Source organism: Pseudorasbora parva, chromosome 12, assembly GCF_024679245.1.
Source record: "Pseudorasbora parva isolate DD20220531a chromosome 12, ASM2467924v1, whole genome shotgun sequence".
In the NCBI taxonomy this organism is placed as follows: domain Eukaryota; kingdom Metazoa; phylum Chordata; class Actinopteri; order Cypriniformes; family Gobionidae; genus Pseudorasbora; species Pseudorasbora parva.
In genome coordinates this window covers 18,064,027-18,078,303 of record NC_090183.1, presented here as the reverse complement: position 1 = coordinate 18,078,303, position 14,277 = coordinate 18,064,027, and the positions used below count along the sequence as shown (strand labels likewise).

The 14,277-nt window shown below is 39.9% G+C and overlaps 1 protein-coding gene across 5 annotated transcripts in view; it reads left to right on the top strand.

The window, feature by feature from the left end:
- The window catches only part of setd5 (SET domain containing 5), a 46,941-nt gene extending 43,599 nt beyond the window's left edge, over window positions 1-3,342 (top strand). For 2 of the 5 annotated variants that reach the window (XM_067459400.1, XM_067459397.1), the window contains exons 21-25: window positions 460-552; window positions 1,188-1,447; window positions 1,582-1,727; window positions 1,821-1,903; window positions 2,009-3,342. In XM_067459400.1, the coding sequence (XP_067315501.1) occupies window positions 460-552; window positions 1,188-1,447; window positions 1,582-1,727; window positions 1,821-1,903; window positions 2,009-2,554 (1,128 nt within the window). In that variant the 3' untranslated portion in view covers window positions 2,555-3,342. Of the gene's footprint in view, window positions 1-459; window positions 553-1,187; window positions 1,448-1,581; window positions 1,728-1,820; window positions 1,904-2,008 lie in introns of those variants that run through there. The other 3 variants (XM_067459399.1, XM_067459401.1, XR_010908595.1) reach the window with 3 other exon arrangements.
- Window positions 3,343-14,277: the final 10,935 nt, after the last annotated feature.

Below are 14,277 nucleotides of genomic sequence, written 5' to 3'. Positions count from 1 at the left end.
AAGCACACGGTCGTTTTCTGGGCCTGGTGTCTATAAAACCTTTTCTTTGACTAAAAAGGAAGTTTTCAGCTCTGAAACTTACAGGATAATCTTATATTATCATGACCTTTTATATATATATCAAAATTTCAAGGGAAAGTTGTTTTCTCAATTCATCACCCCTTTAATGTTAATCCCTGTATATAAATATAAACCGTTTGGGGGAACATCTTACTGTTTAACCTATCAATGTGCTTCTACTTTGCTTGACTTGGCGTAGTATAAAATAAGAATTCGTCTAAAATCTTGGAAAAACCTCTGCTGTTTACCTTCCTTTTCTCACATATATTTAAATCATGAACAGTGGTCCTCTATCTGGCATGAAACTCTTCATCTGTCTTTGATTTGGTCCCTGTTTCTCTCTTTTCTTCGCTCTTAAAATTCTTGCAAAATCTTTCTTTTACCCTTTTCTCAAGGCAGAGGGTCATGGTGAGTGCTGGTAGTCAGCTGGCTGGCTTGTCTGGGTACCAGGCATTAGCTGTAAGGGGCCAGTTCAAGCCAGGGCAGAACATGGTGAATATGAAATAAGTGGCCTCCATCTAGAAGTGTGCATGTCCATAACATTTGCATCTCCAGATGATGAACTCCTTCATCTGTATTGAGCAAATTTAACTTAAAAAAAACACAAAAAAAACTAGCAGCTGCAGAGCCAATTGTATTCCATTCAAGACCGATGCTTTCATTCTCTAATCTACAAACATTTTTCATGGTGATTCTGTCTGTATGTGTATGTGGGTTTTTCTTTGCTTTTGTTCTTGAGTTTAGAATCCTTTTTTTTTTTTAAGCGTTTTTCATGGTATATGTTAGATTTGCAAGTGTTCCATCTCTGAAAAAACAATGCACATGTATTTATTTTATTGTACAGCATTTAATTGGGTTAATATGAGCATTTAATGTGGTGGTATTTAGTGTGGTGCTTTTCTAAATGGCAGCATTGGGTACTGCATGCTGTATCTTTCTCATACTCATTGAAATGATATATGATGTCATTGTACATCAATTGATCATGCATGTGTTGCTTTATGTGAACATGTGAATGTTACAATGCATGTGTATTCTAAGAAATTATACTGAAGGAGAGAACTGCATGCCTGTTCATAGTCTATGTGCATCTTTTAGTCACTCTTATACGCCTTCTTTCCATTTAGGTCTCTCTGCTAGAGTACAGGGAAAGAAAGAAAGGGCCACGGGACCCAGCGCCCCTCGTCACAAACCTCAGCTCCGTTTGCCCTCGCACAGAATCTCCAGGACAGCCCCGCACGCTTTTTCAGCCTTCGGTCTCTCCGCACAATTCGTTCTCTCCAGAAAGGCTCTCTTTCCCACAGATAGAGGAGGTCAGTCCTCCTGGCATCAGGTCTGGAAACCAAACACAGACCACAATACTGGGCGGACCAGAGTCCAACCACTGGTAAGAAAATAACACACAGATCCATAGTTATAGGTGACAATAACCCTGGTCCTGCTAAACACTAGCCCTTTGATACAAATTCTTACAGATCCCTAATGAGCAGTCGTTGTGAATGACTTTTGTATGTTTGTCAGGATGGTCCCTACATCAGTTGAGCGGTTAAGGGAGGGACAGGGTGCTCTGGAACGTGTCCTGAGGGGTAATCTGAACATAGAGCGTGCCCTTAAAAGAGCAGACGCCGGAATGAATGACCAAATCAGCAGTCGTGACAAGTGTTCTGGTATGAATTGGAATTTTCCCCCCTCTGTATGTTTTCAGTAACCGATCTGAGAATGCTGTTGTGGAGTTTGAGTACTTGTCTGTGTCTTGATAGATGCTGTTGAGATGGACAGGTATGATCTTCATAGCTCCTCTCTGGCCTCTCCCATAAAGAGTCCTTCTGTACACCCACATCAGGTAGAATATTCACAACATACAACCGAGGAAAAACATATTTTTGATAATGTCATCATTCATACAAATCTTAATTATTCCATACGTTTGTCTTTAATGAACATCCAGCAGATGCTGCCTCTCCAAACAGAATCCCATCAGTCCTCGGAAAGCCCCGCCTATGACCAGCAGAGCTCGTCTTCTCCATTCTGTCCCTCTGTAAGCCCCTCCCCTCCCCGCTGCAGCTCTGGGAGGACCAGTTACTATCCTTCAAAGCTGCCCACACACAGCCCACTCACCCAAGAAAGCCCGCCCTCTTCTACAGTATCAATCTCATTAGTGGACTCAACAATGTGTGCGCCACAGCCTCACAGCAGCAGTGGAGGTGGGATGGACACCTCAAGCCTTAAAGCTAAACTGTGTGACAGCACCCTGTCAGCTGCTCTTTCTCTACCCACCAGAGGTGTAGGACACCTTAAAATGGACAGCACTGCAGTACCCCACACACAAGGTGCTCATGGCTCCAGATTGGCCCAGTCGTCTCGAGTGCACAGCCAGAGAACAGACAGACCCAGTCAGGCTAACTCGAGACATCTCACAGCTTCTGGAGCACAGCACTATCCACAACGAAATTTACAGGGTTCAGGGGTATGGACACAGTCGGGGACCTTTTAGGACCCACAGTGTGTGTGTGTGTATGCTTGTGTGTGTCAGAAAGAGAAGTGTGATATCCTCCTCACTTTTACCTGTGGAGAAGCTCCGCGTTGTTGGTGTGAATTTGATGTATTGAGTTCTGTATGGATGGTCTACTTTTTTTTTTTTCTTTACTTTTCCCAGTTCCTTTTATCTTTTTCCAAAAAACGGAATTTCTGCAGTTACATGTAACATAGTGTGGACTTCATAACAATCGAAACAACGGAACATTAAAGTAACTAGTTTGGAGTATATAACCAGATTTAAATGTATTTTGAAAATTCACCCAAATGCTACAATGATGTGTTCATGCTGAGTATTTAAGAAGAAAGTTAAGCACCAGTGGTGAAACAAAACTTTCTCTTAAAGTAGGGTTCTCTTGTTTAAGATTTATCTAAGAGTAAAAGTAATCATGCTGATCTTCGATGAGTTTTCAACTTGTCTAATGTATGGTATTATGACCATATAAAAGGCATTCTTAATTTAAGATGCTTTGCACGCTTGACTCTGAGTACATCCTCCAATTTTCAGTTTTATCAGTAGTCGCCATCAGAAGAGTTTTGTAGTGTGTTCATGGATGGCACGCTTGGCTCAGAGCAAAGTGTTTCTGAATGCACATGAAAGCAGTTCTTAGTGAACGGTGAGTTATTTCCTCACTCTGAATCATTCCAGTGTCTAGCTATCGTTAGGGTCCAACAGGCCTCTGGTTTGTTGAATTCTCGTTAATGTCATAAAATCACTACTCACTTGAGATTTTTTAATTATATATATATATATATATATATATATATATATATATATATAAAAATTATACATACTTGACAAGCAGATCTTATGGTGCTTCAGTTGGTCCATTTGAGTTGTTTTTGTTTCCCAATGTGATCATGATTGCCTCTTTAGGTAAAAGCAATTGTCAGTTCAAAAGGTTTTTTTTTTTTTTTTTTACTTGTTTCCAATGATTGTTAAAAGACCCTCTTTGTGACTTGCAAAGCACACGACTTTGCAGAAAAGAATTTGCAGAAATGTTTCTGTTTATACACCGTTAAAAAAGTATGTGTACCCTCCCAAGCCCTTAAATCCTGTAGAGTGTATACTTCTTTTCTCTCACTTCATATACTTCATTCTCTTCATTTAATTTACTCTCCTTTTTGACCAGTCCTTGCATTCCAACCACCATTTTAGAAAGAAAGAGGAAAGAAATGCTGTGGCCAAATGGTTCGATCAGTAAAAAAGACAAAGCAAGTGTGCTGCTGCTGTGGTCTCTCAAATTTAAGTGTTTTCCCTTTTTATAATTACAAAAAGCTGCTCACAGGACAACCTTTTTTAACAGAATAGGCATAGTACTGTACCTCCCTTGGACGGGACCTTTTGTAAACAGTGAAGTCACCAATTAATGTGCCATGATGACCACAGTAGTGGGATATTGACCCCACTTCAAACAAAACTCTTGTTGCATCTAGAGAACCCTAGTTGTCTGCTTGGTGGATTTATACAATGCATCAATATAAAAGATGGTCTGTTTTTGTTTTACCCTAATGTGAAAAGATCTTGAAATCATGGATGGGTTTAATGTGGTCAGCCTTAGTTCACTGGTTTATATGAATGTCTCTTTCATAGAAGGGTCTTGAAAAGGTTTAAAAAAAAAAAAAAAAAAAAATGTGAGCTGAAAATTACCAGCACCTTAACTACATGATCATGTGTACTTGGGTGAAGTGTCATTCTGTTCTCAGAGAAATATAGTACACCAAATTTGCTGCATGAAATTTATTTTATGTGTCATTGTAACAGTTAGGGTTTGGTCTAATGGGATACGGTTTTGATTGAGATTCACCTCTTAACACCACAAACATTTGGCACTTTTCTAGCATCCATAGGCATATTTTTGTTGTATTATTTTTTTTAACCTTATTTGAAACCTTCCCCTTTTCATGATATAAAATGCATCACATTTTGCTTTTTAAATAAAATGTTTGTGAACATTTTTATAACTAGTTAAGCATTTGCTGAGCATTGCTGAATGGAAGGAGAGCTGAGAGCGAGAGATTATAAAATGCTCATATTGGCATTGAGAAATGATATAACATTAAAAAGAAAAACACCCTATGGAATAGTTACCAAAAAAGATTTATGTTGGGCCTTCATGTTTTTTTTTTTGTTTTTTTTTTTGGCCTCATTATAGTACTAAAAGCCCTTTTTATGCCAGATATTAAGATGTGTGTTGGGCAATCCAGTCACAATATTAAATACAGCTGTAAACGTGGTCCAAAACATTGAGTTTTGTCTACTTTCAACCACATTTGGTGGTAGAATATGCATGTGACCACAGCATTCACAGTATAAATACTTGTGCTAAAATTAGTTTGAACAAAAGCAAAGTACTATTTACTTGCCTATTAATTACTGTGCTTAAAATTTACTGGCCACTTTCAGCTTTAACTATTTGATAGAAATTTTAGTGCATGACCTACATAAACATGCAGTAGACCTCACAGAACGTCTTCATTGTTTCTGATATAACAATGCAGTGACAATTCATATGAAGCACACCCTAAGTTGATTTATTAGGTGCTTCACTAAAATACTGAGACACATGCTACTACAAGGTCTTGATGTTTGTGTTCAACCAAAGCCCATACTGATATAGTTAAAGGAATTTATTAGAGAAGAGCAATGGGTTCTTATAATTGAACTCAAATATATAAGCTTATGTAAGCATTTTGGTTTGTGGCTCTGTCTCAAAGCTGTTGGGATACACTTAACAAGGTAATAACACCTACCCAAGGTGTCAGGTTTTTGTGATGATAATGAACTTACTGATAGATGTCATAACCACACCATCTGAATTCAAACAATATCATTCTCAGTTGGTGAACAATCCAAATAAGCCTTTGAAATGTGGCATTATAGTTTGGTAGATGTTTTTGTAGGGCTCATAGAAATGTGAAATAAGCTTACATTTTTCCCTGTTTGCTGCTTTTCATGTCACTGCAGCACAAGCTAGTTATGGTGTTGCCATCAGCCAATCAACAATTGTGATTGTATTTTTTTTTAAAAGTGTCTCTAGAGTGATTTTCAAAGCATTTATGGCTTGCTGATGATAGTGTGATCACATGCATAAAAAACAATTGCACAAATCATGGATTGAGCCTGAACCCCTGCTAAAGAACAAGACAATAGTCAAGAAAGAATGTAGTCTCACTAGCCTGACAAGCCAGACTCACATCAAGATGTTGGGTCTAGGAACACACCGAGTCTATACACGATGTGATTGGCCTGACCACAGTTTGGTTTTTCCAGCTCGCAAGCCAACAAAGAGTTGCTAGAGTTGCTGCAAATTAGCTGGCAGACATGATGTTGTGTCTGGGAGTGGCTACCCCCCTTCAGTATAAGAGGAGTGCCACAAGTTCCCCCTGTACACTCAAAGGCTTAGTTCACCCAAAAATGTAAATGTGATGTTTATCTGCTTACCCCCAGTGCATCCAACATGTAGGTGTCTTTGTTTCTTCAGTAGAACACAAATGAAGATTTTTAACTCCAACCGTTGCCGTATAATGCATGTCAATGTTTTAATTTTTTATGAGAGCCACTGAGAGTAAAAAACATACATACGAATCCATGTTAAACCCTGGGGTCGTGATGATACATTGATGTCTTAAAACACGAAACGATTGGTTTCTGCAAGAAACAGATCAGTATTTATTTTTTTACCTCATAGCAGACAAATCTTATCTAGTGTTCCTATTCGTCATTACTTCTGTCGAAGAAGGTCAAAACCCGGCACGATCATAGAAATGTGTACATAGATCCTCATTCGACCGATCTGCGCATGCACTAATGAGGCTTCTATGTAAACATTTCTATGATCACGCCGAGTTTTGACCTTTGACGGAAGTAATGATCAATGGGAACACTAGATGAGATTTGTCTGCTATGAGGTGAAAAAATAACAAATACTGTTCGGTTTCTCACAGAAACCAATCGTTTCGTGTTTTACAACATCAATGTAAAAAAAAAAAAAAACATTGACATGCATTATATGGCAACAGTTGGAGTTAAAAATCTTCATTTATGTTCTACTGAAGAAACAAAGACACCTACATGTTGGATGCACTGGGGGTAAGCAGATAAACATCAAATTTTCATTTTTGGGTGAACTAACCCTTTAATTACTTACCCTCATGTCGTTCGACACCTTTGCTCATCTTCGGAACACAAATGAAGATATTTTTGTTGCTATCCGATGGTTCAGAAAGGCCTTCATTGACACCAATGTTATTTCCTCTCTCAAGACCCATAAAAGGCACTAAAGACATTGTTACACAGCCTATCTCACTACAGTGGCTCTAAAATCATTTTATGAAGCGACGAGAATTAATTTTTGTGCACAAAAAAAACCACGAAATAAAGATTTGTATAGTGATGGGCCGATTTCAAAACAAATCTTTGAAATATTCAGCGTGGTACTTCATGTTTCGGAACATGTGTCAAACTGCTGAAATCACATGACTTTGCCAATCCGAATCATGAATCGATACACTGATTCGTAACGGTTTAAAGCTTTATTTTGAAATCAGCCCATCACTATATAAGTCGTTATATATATATATATATATATATATATATATATATATATATATATGCTCTAAATCTGCTTGACCACTTCCTTGTAGAGGTCGTCACGGGTCCAAAAATTTGTACTCGAACCCGAAACGACCAGCAATGTTCCACACAGAACCGACCTGGGTCCATCTACTATTTCAAAAGCTGGACCCGGACCCGGACCCGTGCAGATCCGAGAAATGCCAAAAATGTAGTACCCGGAACCGACATGGACCCATCTATTATTTGATAGCTGGAACCGAACCCGGCGGGAAGACACAGACCTGACTGGACCCGACTATCTCATATTCCACTGCTCTAAACATGTTAATAAACAAGCTGCAAAAAATAACTTTGTCTCAGCCTAACTTGCCTAACGTTATAGGTAACCTTCCTTGTACCTGATTGTGATGTAGTACAATATTCCTCTCTTGTGTTCAAAAGCATGCTTGATTCACTCATTTCAGCTGTAAACGTCCACTTTATGTCACGGTGATCGATTTATGCGTCTTTGCAGATTTGCATTTCGACTCGAGTTAACTCGCATAATAACTTTGACTATTTTCCCTTTTGAACTAATAACTATTGCTCGTTCGGTGCCATGGCCTCATGGCCTTTTTTTATATTTCTTAACCTTATTTCCCGGCTCACACTTTTCTTATCCTAATTTAGCAATTTGCAAGTTACATAAAATACACAAGCCGTGCTGACTCTCACAGCCAGGTGTTCTCAGACTAGGTGAGTCTGATCGACGTATTACATAGGCTACAAGGTTAAACAGACCAGGGACCCGAAGTAATAGATTGTGACCCGACCCGGACCCGGCTGACCGTTTAAAATATAGACCCCAACCCGTACAGATCGGATCCCGGTACACGGGTCTCGGGTGCTCTGTGAAGACCTCTACTTCCTTGTTCAATTTCCAATCCCTTTAAAAGGAATGCTTCCTGAACAGCCGAATTGTATCCCAGTTCATGACACACTCTGTATGTGCGTCGTCCATACTGATAAAAGATGGCATTGCTCCACAAAATCAGTTTGCATGCTAACATACAAGTGATCTTAGACCTCCCTTTCGATTTATGTAAGCCACAACTGTAGTGTTGTCCGTTCTCACAAGAACACAATGCCCCTTGAGAAAAGGGAGAAAATGCTTTAACATCAGCAACACAACTAGTATTTCCAGATTTTGGGTACCCCTTGAACCAAAAAGGTTGGGTGTCAAAAGAGTATCTTTTCACTCTGAATGCCATAGAATCCAGTGATACCCTTTTTTTTTTTTTATCTTAAGCCCAGTTTCCGTTCTAAGCATAGCTGAGTTCATTTGTTTTTTGCTCTGACTTAGCTGTCACCAGTTAGTTGTCTATGTAAAGTGCCTTTCTCTCTGAGTGGAATCAGAGCCGCTTCTATACATTTTACAAACACCCTTGGGCTGACAGACAGGCCAAAAGCGAGAATTATATATTTGTATGTCATGCCAAGACATTTTTGGATCTTTAGGTGAAAATATGCATCTTTCAGGTCGATCAACATCACCTGGGCACACCAATTTTAGGAGTGTAGAACGTGTGAGCATTCTGAACTTGTACTTAAGTATTTGTTCAGTTCATGCAGCTCTAATATAGGATGGAGAGACAGCATCCATTTCTTTCAGGATAAGAGTATCTCAGAGCCACTGTGTTTTTCCTGGTGTAGGACCACTCTTATCACCCTTGTGTTCAACAAAGAAGAAATTTCCTCCTGAAGAACATGCTTTAATTCTCCCCGCACTTGAAAATTAACACATTCCGCAAATTGTTTTTTTTTTTGCAACGTTCTGGTGCCATGTTGTGGCTTTTGAGTCTTGAATGAGTCTGTGGTTTGTACTGTGCATGCATGGACACTTATGGTTCAGACAATCTAAGTGGCTTACCTCCTCTAAGGGAGCGATAAATGCCGTTATACATATACATGTTCTGTTAATATGTTTCGCAACATTTACTGGGAGTATTGTAAAAAAAACAGTGCTTGTTACTATAGGATGGGTGTGCATCACTGCACCATATCTTGTCCTTTTCAATGCTCTGCTTCCCCTGGCCCAACCGGGCTATGTTTCCCACATTGAACAACTGGGAACTTCGAAACTCATCCCTTGTTGAACGCTGAATTTTTGAGGCTCGGTAGCTAGAAAACACGGGGGCTGTGGGCTTCTTTCCCTGGGGAATAACTGCCGCCTTATTCCTCCTTGCTCCCTGAAGACGAGGAGCTGGCTGGATCATTTGAGCTGTTGCAGGCGGATAGTTTTTCCTAGGCCAGGCAATTCTCTGCTCCAGTACTCCGCTCTGACCTACTGAATTCACAATCGGTCTCTGCTGTGTAGGAATGCTAAAGCCCCTAACTTGTGCGAAGGTCTGCCGAGGTCATGGAGATGGTGCTGTCTGCGTATTTCTAGGCATACAGAGTCTCGTCATCCTCATCATCCCTCTTCTTTTCCTTCCATCTCTTATGCATCAATGTCAGAGCTGAGCCAAAAATGCCCTCTGCAACAACCGGTTCATTCAGGATTGCTTCTTTTTCCCTGTCGGAAAGATTAGCCACGTTCAGCCAACATCCTCTTTCTTGAATGACCATTGTGGCCATGGCCTTGCCCGCAGCTTGAACCACGCTACTCTGAAAATGCAGAGAGATCCGTAACAAAACAGATCTCTTCCCACTGTGTCTGACCTGGCATGGTAGACGATCGGCCACAGAATATTCAGATTTTCTGCAGTGCATTTGCACACAGAAGCAGAGGATGGTGACCCGCATGCATCCTCCATGAATATGACCGCAGCAAGGAGTTGAGCCGAATGCACGGTGGAAGGTAGGGGAAAAGAAAGAAAAGACTGATTGCCCCTTGAAATCAAACATGTCCTCGTCCATGCAGAGCACACTGTGCAGAGGGACACACACATCAATCTGTTCACCCCAGGATACATTTGTTGTGGTGGGCAACTCTACAGGAATGGATACCTGCGTGGCAATGGGAGATGGAGTGCGGCTTTGTGACAGGAGGGGATCCTAGAATGACAGCCTTAAAGGAACTGTATGTAAGAAATGTATTTCAATTAATCATTAAATGGCCCTGATATGTCATTAGACATTAAGAAATCATGTTCATTTCAAATACTTATATCACTGACTACAGTAGTCTGGCCAGGATATTGTCATTTAAAAGTTGTTGTTGCAGCCCTCAACTGATGTTGATGTTGACATGTGTTTTGTCCTGAAGCGCCACCCTTCACCTATCTACCTATAACAAAGTCAGTAGTGTTTCGGCATCCGGGTTGCCAGCTCTGCTCTAGTTACCACAGCTGCAGCTACAAACATTCCTGCTGGATCCTGCTGCCTATCTGGCAACCTCGAGTCAGGGGGGAGAGGGAGAGGGGACACACTGCTCTACAGTCATCTGAAAGTGATTGCAGTAACAGTTTTGGCCACAATCTTACATACATTTCCTTAATCGTTTGATACAATGCACATATTGTGTACATACGTTTTAAAAATGACCTGCATGTAATATATATGTAATTCATTTCTGTAATTACATTTCTAATGTCACTGTTAAAACCTTCCCTTAAATTTACCTATACCACCACACCCGTCCCTAACTTTACCCCGTATCCCAGCTCACTATCAGCAAAAGTGTTTTGCAATACAATATTAACACAATACATAGATTGCACACATTTTTTTATGTAAGTGCATAGTAGTTAAGGACACCTAATATTAAAGTAGGACCAATAACCTTATCCCTGCACCACTCTTTAGGAAATAAAATACTTCAGTTTCATGTTGACTTTAAAATCAAATTTGTTTTATTTTAAAATGTCAAATATTTTTCAAAATGTCATTGCTACCGTAACTATTGCCACCTTCTCCAGAAAACAATGCATCAGGAGGAAACCATTATAAATGAGACCTCCATGCTGTTTCTACACAGATGAGTACCAATCAGTTAAATATGAATACCAGATTATTAGGATATATTGTATTTTTTAAAAGCTGCAGTGGTAAATGCAATTTAACATTGCACTGTCAACAACCAACACCCTGCTATTTGGCAAGTTCTACCACTTGGAAATCATGGAGGGGTCTGAAATTGTCATCATAGGTGCATGTCCACTGTGAGAGACATAATCAAATTTTTTTTTTTTTAAATCCAGAAATCACAATATATTTTTTACATATTTATTTGTATGATACAGCTGCAAATAAGTATTTGAACACCTGTCTATCAGCTAGAATTCTGAACTGCAAAGACCTGTTATGTCCACCTCTACTCCATTTATTATCCTAAATTAGATGCACCTGTTTAAGTTCGTTAGCTGCATAAAGACACCTGTCCACCCCATACAATCAGTAAGAATCCAACTACTAACATGGCTAAGACCAAAGAGCTGTCCAAAGACACTAGAGACAAAATTGTACATCTCCACAAGGCTGGAAAGGGCTACGGGGAAATTGCCAAGCAGCATGGCGAAAAAAGGTCCACTGTTGGAGCAATCAGAAAATAGAAGAAGCTAAACATGACTGTCAGTCTCCCTCGGACTGGAGCTCCATGTAAGATCTCAACTCATGGGATCTCAATGATCCTAAGAAAGGTGAGAAATCAGCCCAGAACTACACGGGAGGAGCTGGTCATTGACCTGAAAAGAGCTGGGACCACCGTTTCCAAGGTTACTGTTGGTAATACACTAAGACGTCATGGTTTGAAATTATGCATGGCACGGAAGGTTAACCCTGCTTAAACCAGCACATGTCAAGGCCTGTCTTAAGTTTGCCAATAACCATTTGGATGATCCAGAGGAGTCATGGGAGAAAGTCATGTGGTCAGATGAGACCAAAATAGAACTTTCTGGCCATAATTCCACTAAACATGTTTGGAGGAAGAAGAATGATGAGTACCATCCCAAGAACACCATCCCTACTGTGAAGCATGGGGGTGGTAGCATCATGCTTTTGGTGTTTTTCTACACATGGGACAGGGCGACTGCACTGTATTAAGGAGAGGATAACCGGGGCCATGTATTGCGACATTTTGGGGAACAACTTCTTTCCCTCAGTTAGAGCATTGTAGATGTGTCGATCTTGGGTCTTCCAACATGACAATGGTCCGAAGCAAACAGCCAGGATAACCAAGGAGTGGAAGAATATCAAGGTATCATACATTGATTTTTGGATTTTTTTATTTTTAGATTGTCTCTCACAGTGGACATGCACCTACGATGACAATTTCAGACCCCTCTATGATTTCTAAGTGGGAGAACTTGCAAAATAGCAGGGTGTTCAAATACTTATTTTCCTCACTGTATATAGGCTACTCTTTTATAATATTAACAAGCTCCCCCTTTACCATACTGTGGTTGAACATGTCACAGTTCTATGAGAGAGGACTCAAATGTAGGAATGAGTGTTCAGGGGTTTATTAACAAAACAGCTGAAAAGACAAGAAATGGTGAGGAAGTGAACACAGTCAAAACAGTAGGCAGTTAAGGAACACAATCAAAGGGTTGAGGCAGCCACTATATAGCTCAACAAAGTGGTAGGATGAAGAGCAGTTATGTCAGAGCAGAAGGAGATACCAGCAATGACAATGCAGTCAGTTATCTCAGGAAACACACCAGGCTTATAGCTAGACAAGAAGAGCAAGCAGCCAGGGAAGCTCTGCTTGCAGGACAGGGCTGGACCTAGAGACTCAGGAAACAAGACAAGACCAAAAGGCAGAACTAACTCATAGCAATACTATAGTAATGGCACAACATATATAATGAACCAGCAACACATGACAGAAAGAGCACATATTGGCTGCTTCCGAAACCTAGAAAAGGCTGCCTTCGGAAGACACATTTCAAGGTAGGAATCATTAAGGCATGTCTGAATCTAATGTTATTTTAATTTCCTGTCTCCTGTGATACCTTCATCTGATTGATTTTTGAAGGCAGCATTACATGTAGGGGAGAGCGGGGCATAAGGCTTTTTTACTTTCTCAGTTTGTGTAAATCCACTTGTGGTTCAGAGTATTTTTTCCCCCACATTAATTATGCGGTTTTACAGTATACTTTTTTTTTCTTGATTTACCTCAAAAGAATGGAAGTTAAATGTGACAACATGCCCCATAGTTGGGGTACATTGTAACATGTGAGGGGGCAAATTGTAACATAAGCCAATGACACCTCAAAATGTTACGTGATATAATCAAATATATTTTGACAATAAAATACAATTATTAACCTTTTTAATTTGCTCACACTGAATAAAAGTCACAGTGCATAGTTCTTGTTTGGTAAAAACAAATTTGACCATGAAATCATGTAGTGATTGTTCCGTTTGCTTTACAATCACCATATGACATCCAGCGCTGTGAAAAAGAATAACACGAAAAAAATCTGTGCTGTGAAAAAATCCTACGAAAACACATCACTGCCAGGGGTTTTTGCTCAAAGGTCCATTTAAATAATTAAACACATATCTTAAGTTTAAGGTTACTTGTATAATGTAAAGTACCTATATACAGCATGCTATTATATGCATGTTTGGGACAGAGGGGAACACGGTAAATATATGCTGCTCCTAATAAATCAAAGCACGAGACAGACAGGGTTGGAGGAGAACACTGGAAAAGGTGACAGAATGGACAATATTCATCTCTATTTGCAATACACACCCGCTCACAATACGTGCTGTTTCTGCGCTATACGTGCGTGCAGTGTGAAACCGGCGTTAGGTTGTGCCCCGCGCTCCTTTACTCATTTGCAGCGATGCGTGTTGCAGTAGCACCATCATATCTAGGCTATCTGACTACAACATATAGCCCATAACACTCTCCCACATGTTTTTGCCAGGAGTAAAATTTACAAATGTGGTTTAAACCACCTGATACATTTACACTTGTCCGGTTTCGTCTGAAATGCTTTTATACTACCTTCTGAATTGGTTTGTTTGAGTGATCGGAATACAAAAGGCTAGGCCTATGTCTCGAAAGAACCTCGAAAGGCATTGAGGCCTACTCCTGGTCATTTTGCAATCAGATAAATACCTGTGTCCGAGAAAACGAATGAAGGAACCATTTGTAAAAAGGCCATAAC